The sequence below is a fragment of the Mesoplodon mirus genome (genome assembly GCF_964341445.2).
Source record: "Mesoplodon mirus genome assembly, chromosome: 18".
Classification (NCBI taxonomy): Eukaryota; Metazoa; Chordata; class Mammalia; order Artiodactyla; family Ziphiidae; genus Mesoplodon; species Mesoplodon mirus.
Window position 1 is genome coordinate 34,762,637 of NC_138994.1, and position 6,389 is coordinate 34,769,025.

The 6,389-nt window shown below is 43.0% G+C and overlaps 1 protein-coding gene across 1 annotated transcript in view; it reads left to right on the plus strand.

Moving 5' to 3' along the window:
• LOC309793396 (RAD52 motif-containing protein 1-like) overlaps positions 1 to 4,376 on the plus strand; it is a gene marked incomplete at both ends in the record, with an annotated part of 39,650 nt that extends 35,274 nt beyond the window's left edge. The window contains 4 exons of the mRNA XM_082603868.1: positions 358 to 456; positions 2,107 to 2,202; positions 3,659 to 3,725; positions 4,139 to 4,376. Of these exons, the coding sequence (XP_082459994.1) occupies positions 358 to 456; positions 2,107 to 2,202; positions 3,659 to 3,725; positions 4,139 to 4,376 (500 nt within the window). The remainder of the gene's footprint in view (positions 1 to 357; positions 457 to 2,106; positions 2,203 to 3,658; positions 3,726 to 4,138) is intronic.
• Between the last annotated feature and the right edge of the window lie 2,013 nt (positions 4,377 to 6,389).

Below are 6,389 nucleotides of genomic sequence, written 5' to 3' on the forward strand. Positions count from 1 at the left end.
ATCTATGTCACTGTATGAATCCAGCCCTTTACGCACAGGAGAGCAGGGTCTGTAGCAGTGCAGCCTCAGCTTGTCCATTTGAAATCTGTGAGTAGTATGAGACTTGTGCACGTTCTTGGTTTCCATTTCCCATCGAGTGTTTTAGGAACCTCCAGAATAGATCTGAGCAGTCAAAATGTGCCATGCCAGGGTATACCTACAACAGAGACATTCACCCGTACCCCAGTGTTGTGCCTGCCCTTAATCACTAAGATAATGATCTAAGAATCACAGATGCATTTTTAGTTTTACACACATAACCTAGAAATCAGTTATTCAGACAGGCATTTTAAATTCATCTGTTTTGGTTGGATTTAGGGTCATTATCATTCCTTATGGAAAGGAAGGTAACCCAGAAGCTTGCTATTCAGAAGGCTATGACAGATGCATTCCAGAAACTGCTGATTGTGGCTTTAGGTAAGACCTTTTTGATTGTCCTTGAAGTACTTCAGTTTCAGTGAGCAAGTAAAGTTACTTGAAAAGTTAATTGGATGAAAATAATGGTTAGCGAAAACATTACATATTCTTTCATTCACCAGGTGCTTTCACAGCAGCAGTCTTAAATTTGTTCTTTGTGGCATTTATGAGAAAAATGACAGCAAATATTATTGTCCCCAGTGTTTAGATGTAGAGTGACTTGCCACAGTTCCTACAGAAAGCGTTTGATCCCGTTCTTCCCCAATTGCTTGCTTATCTTCCAGAATAGTGCAGTGATGATAAGCCTTGGGCACCTGCGTTTGAGTCCTAACTTCGTCTCTTAGATTTTGTTGTTGTCGTTGTTGTTGCAATTTTAGGCTTTTCTAGCCAGAGGCATTGGAAGGTATTTAATATCTCTAAGCTGCAATTTCTTTATCTGCAAATAGGACTAGTAATACAGCTTATCACCTAATGGAGGCTATTGTAAGAGTAAATGAGATGATGAATGTAAAAAGCTTAGAACTATGCCTGAAACATAGTAAGCAGAGAAAATATATTGACTATTATTATTATCGTTTTTTTCTTGTTGAAGAGTTTATCAGATGATGTTTTTGAAATCAGTTTAATTTCAGTTTTCATTTCTGATATATTGGGTGAATATGATTCTTATATAATAATTGGCTACGTCTTTGTGAGCCTTGAAAGTGGTCATGCTATTGAATAGTGTTGATTGTGTTCCCTATCGAGTTATACAGCAGTGAGAATGTCACAGGCTGTGCCCAAAGGAAACTTTATGATGAGTAGATTCCTGGAACAGAATTGCTCCCCTGCTTCACAGCCCTGCAGGCTTAGAGAAAATCCGAGCAAAGTTGTCAGAGACCTTATTTGCTTGTAAGAGTTGACCCTGGATTGGTCTTGGCCTTCCAGCCTGGGCAGTCCTTCCAGTGAAGTTTGACTTCCCTGGTCATCAGGCAGAATCTCCATCAGCTGTCAACTCTGGGTAACAACCTTTAAGAACGAAACTAAATGTCTGGGTTGTTTGTCCCTAATATGCCAAGGTATTCCTTATATGTACTCCAAACTCCTTAGACCAAAAAGCCTGGTGGCTCTAGCTTGCCTTGAGGAAAGCTGTATTGTCCAAAAGGTACATGGGCTAGTTTCTGCCAGTAGAGTGTTCAAATGCTGTCTCTCTCTGTGTCTGTCTCCAAAGCTTTGTTCATTGTATCTGGTAGAAGTTTAGTCCCAAGGAGTAGGCACTTGCCTTGCTTCTAATATGAAGTATCTATTATAGTCCAGTGGTACCTCTCCAGGTTTGAACTCATTTTGACCCCCACCTAATGCCTTCCTATTTCATTGTATTGTGATTGAACATTTTTGTTTCCACAGCTTTTAATTTCTATGTCATTATTCCTTAGTTCTTATTTCTAAGATCATAAAGGTTTTTGAACCAAAGTTGATACTTCTTATATATTTTTTCACAACTAATTATGATAAAAACTGGAGTGTCAGATGAGGGAACTTCTAGGAAAATGCTCTTATTTTCTGCTTTTAGAAATCAAAAGAATGTCTAATTATTGGGTGCTACCATTGTATACAGGAAGTTTTAGAGCAAGAAAACTTCTGCATTGATCCTTGTTAACTTTATCTCAGAAATTGGTAAAACAGCCGTGGCATATAGACTCTGTGAAGAGGTCACAGATGCTAGAACCAAAGAGGAACTACAGGATTTAATTCAAGTATGTGTATGTGGAGATACAAACTCAAGGGGTACACAGCCAGTGTAGCCATAATTCAAAACAAGCAGCAGGATTTGGAAGACTTTGGCATGTCTACTCAGCTCTGTCTTCCTTAGGAAAATGTGAAACTCTGAAACTGCTTTTGAGGCAGGGAATTTCTAGGACTTTCCCAAGTCCCGAGCCTTGTCTCTGGCCCGTTATTTGAAGTTTGGAGAGCAGGATTGAGGGCCATCAGTGTACGTCTACAGTTGTGGACACAGGAGAAGACACAGGCCCTTTAGAACTCCCCTCAAATAGAATTGCAGGGATTTGGGAACAAAGTAACTATGGCCTTAAGTGTGATTATGCTACAGTGTTTTAAAACTATTCATGCCTTTCAAGTAAGGTATATTACCCAGATCTCAGCATCTCATATATATCTTGTGTTAAATATTTTGCCGAAGCACCTTTCTGTAAACCAATTATATGGATGCCTCGAATTAGGGATTAAGTTGTCAACGTAACTTCTAAAAGAAAACATTAATGTACTGTATATAGGATTTTTATTAAAAAGGAGCAAAAAATGTGTTTCATGTCATTGAGAGCTTATTTTGGGGCTAGTTTTCTGATGATTTAACTCACCCCAACGTTGCAAAGTTTGTTTTGAAGGGAAGAAAGTAGAGAAAGAAAAGGTGGTTATGTTCTGAAAAATGTAGAAATTTTGAAAGTTTTTCCTGTACAAAATAATTATTTTAATTCAATTGAAATCAGTCAAGGAAACTTCAAACGTATCCATGTTTGGACATTAAGAAGTCTAGCTTCCTGTGAAATGTGAGAGGAAAGGACTCCGTATTGATAGTAAAGATTTCGGAAAACTGATTGTAACAACAGATCCATTCCTAAATGAGGCCAATCTTGGAATCAGTTCCATTGAGAAACCATTATGTGCCAGGCACTGGAAATAAGATGAAGCTCCTTCTCTCTTGGAGTTTAGGTGTTACAGGTGTACCAGACAATTAAAAAGGACTAAAATTAAATAGATTATGAAAAGGACTGTGAAGAAAGTAAACTGGGTGCTAGTTAGAGTATTTGGAGAAAACTACTTCACATGCTGACTTTAACATTCTAAGTGTCTTCTCCATGTCTGCACACAGGGTAGACCTCTGAAAAGTGACACAGTAGTTTTTTCTAGATTAATGGTTCTGTTGAGACAAGGTGGGATGGGGGAAGTTTTCCCATGCTAATATAAAGGGCCATTCGCTTGGTTTTAGACACTCTTTCCCAGAATGAATTGCTCACTTGCCCCAAACCCCTCCTACAGAAGTTCTGGAGTCATCACTGATTCAGTGGTAACCTCTGATGACAGAGTGGTGAATTAATAATGAGACGTGAATACTGAGAGTTTGGAGGAAATGGCAACATTTTAGAATAATTGTAAGGTGTGTTCCCCTCCCGCCACCCTGACTGGTGCTCATTTTGCAGGTCAGCTACTTGTCAGCCCTGTAGCCAAAGGGAGGAAGAATGTCTCTCAGACTTCAGCTTCGAGGAGGAAGAGTTCAGATGCCAGAACTGGACTAGCACTTTTGAATTTCCCAGAATGCCACATCCTGTGGTTTCCTCGGGAAGCTCTGCATTCTTCCCAACCCCCCTCCACCCCTGGGCTGCTGGAGTTTGGGGCCACTGGGGTCTGCAGCCCAAATCCCGCCTCATTGTTTGGGGCCTGGGAGGGCAGGGCGGGGTTGGGAAGGGGGCCCAGCAGGAGGTAATTGTCTCCTTTGCAAGGGGAAGGGTGGCTTGTGCCCTGGGGACTCTGGGAAAAAGGCTCACTCTGGTGGCGTGCATTGGATCTCCGCGGGAGCCTAATAAAGGTGGAGTAAATACAGATGTCATAAATAACGGGTGGGACGTTAGGTGAGGGAGGGACACGTGGTTGCTAACGGTTGCTAACCGTGAGCCCTGTGTTGCAGCGCTGGCATAATGGTTCAGTTCAGCTCTGAAGGAGGATGTGGCTCTGGCTTCTCGCTGGCCTGGGTCGCTGTGCCTGGGAGCCGCCACATGTTATGTCCTGGCTGTGCCTCTGTGTTGCTGCTGCACCCCACGGCTCCTCCTCACATGGCAATGACTGTGGCTTCTAGTCCAGGCAGTTCAGCCTCCGGAGTGGGCCCTGAGCCGCGTCCAGGTGACCCCCCTAACCCCCGCGCCTGACCGAGACTTGGTCTTCATACACCTCAGACAGCCCTCCCAAATTGCCCCTTGCCCTTACACCCCTGGAAGAAGCCGGGGGCTTTAATTACTTGACGTCCTCGTCTCCAGTCCAGATGTTGGCCCTGCCTCATCAGGAGTTGAGTGAGACTGAGGCTCCATACCCGGACACGGATTCCGTTGTAGAGCTGCCTATAGGGCCAGATCAGTTTGCTGTTCCACATCAGTATCTGAATAACGAGCAAATCCAACATCAAAAGCTCCCAGAGGCGGTTCCAGTGCTAGAGTGGGATCAGAATCAGCCCTTGGTTCTGCCTCCTCGACACAAAAGTAAGACTAAACACATAGGTCTAGATCAGGCTGAAGGTCACCAATCATTTGAAATACTTGTTCCACCTCTAGGTAGTAAGAGCTCAAAACCAATGAGCTTTATTGTTTCACCCCCAAACCTGAAGAAAGATCTAGTTCAGCATCGACGGCTTGCCAAAGTTGTTGTTGGAACTATAGGCCAATTTGAAAAAAAACACTCAGTGTCTAGAACAACAGTTGCAGGGTGATTATTTACATCCAAGTATGGAGGCCTTTTATCCTGAGGAGAGCATACCTAGGGATTTTCTGGGAAGCCCAGATGAACTTCCAGAGCCCCATGAGGAAGCTGAAATGTCTGCATCCCAGCAGGGGGCGCAAACTCGTCATCCAGAGCTCACTGAGGAGGCTGAGTCTTTACCTCATCAAGAGGCCCCTGCTCAGCATCCACAGACCCCTGAGGACGTTGAATCTTTTTCACCCCAGGCAGAGGCCCAGGCTCAGCATGCAGAGCCCACTGAAGAGGTAGAACCACCTCCACTTCCGCAGGAGGCTCCATCTCAGCCTTCAGAGGCCCCTGAGGAACTAGAAACTTAAGTCCTCAGGAGGCCCTCGCCCGGCCCTTGGAGACACTTAAGGAGGTTGTAGTTTGACCATGTGTTCATCATGGGGTAAATGAAGCTCAGCAGTCACACTTGTACAATGGCACTGTTAAATCTCTGGCTCTGGCCCTTCCCATAAATCCACAGGTCACTAAAGAGGTTGAACCTTCTCCAGTCCAGCAGAAGACCCCATCTCAGCCTCCAGAGCTCCTTAAGGAAGTTGTAGCTCAGTCTCCATTGTATCCCGAGGTGACAGTTCCAGCACAGAGCAGGATCATGCTGAGCATCCAACATCACCCAGTATCAAGAGCAGTGGTTCTCAACCAGGGTGATTTTGCACACAGGTGACATTTGGTAGTGTCTGGCGACAGTTTTGCTTGTCAGAACTGTATATGCTACTGGCATCTAGTGGACAGAGACCAGAGATGCTACTAAACATCCAACAGTGTACAGGAGAGCCTCCCACAGCAAAGAATTATCCAGCCCGAAGTGTCAATAGTGCTGCCTAGCTAGAGAAATAAAGATGACTTAACACAAGTATTTAATGAGCATTTAGTATTTTGTATCTACTGCACCACATATATAATCATGAAAGTATAAATCATAATATCTCCCACAGTGAGATTTCTTTAGTGTATGGAGGGAGTAGTGATGTTATGTTTCATCATATATAAATTAGAATTATTGCCAAAGGATAAATGTTCTGAAAGAATATCTATTTTTCTAATTCTTTTGCTTGTGTCTTTTTTTGTAGAAATCTTGGTTGCAATTTACTCCCAGAACTGAGCTTTGGAACGTTTCAGGCCTGGCATGGAATGCAGTTTTTACACAAGTTGTAAGTGAAATAGAAGATGAATACATGTAAACAACTGTGTGTAATAACAGTCATGCAGTTATTGGTTAGCTGGGTGTAAGTAAGCCCAGTATGAATTCTGGAAAGTATGTCTTGAGAGCCATTTATTTTTTTTTCAAATGAGGAAACTAAGGTACAAAGAGGCCAAGAGACTTGTTTAACTCATATATATGAAAGGCTCTACTTTCCATAGTACTGATCTTTGGCATGGTCAATTAAAGGCCCCGAACCAAAACACTCAGATTAGCATTGTCA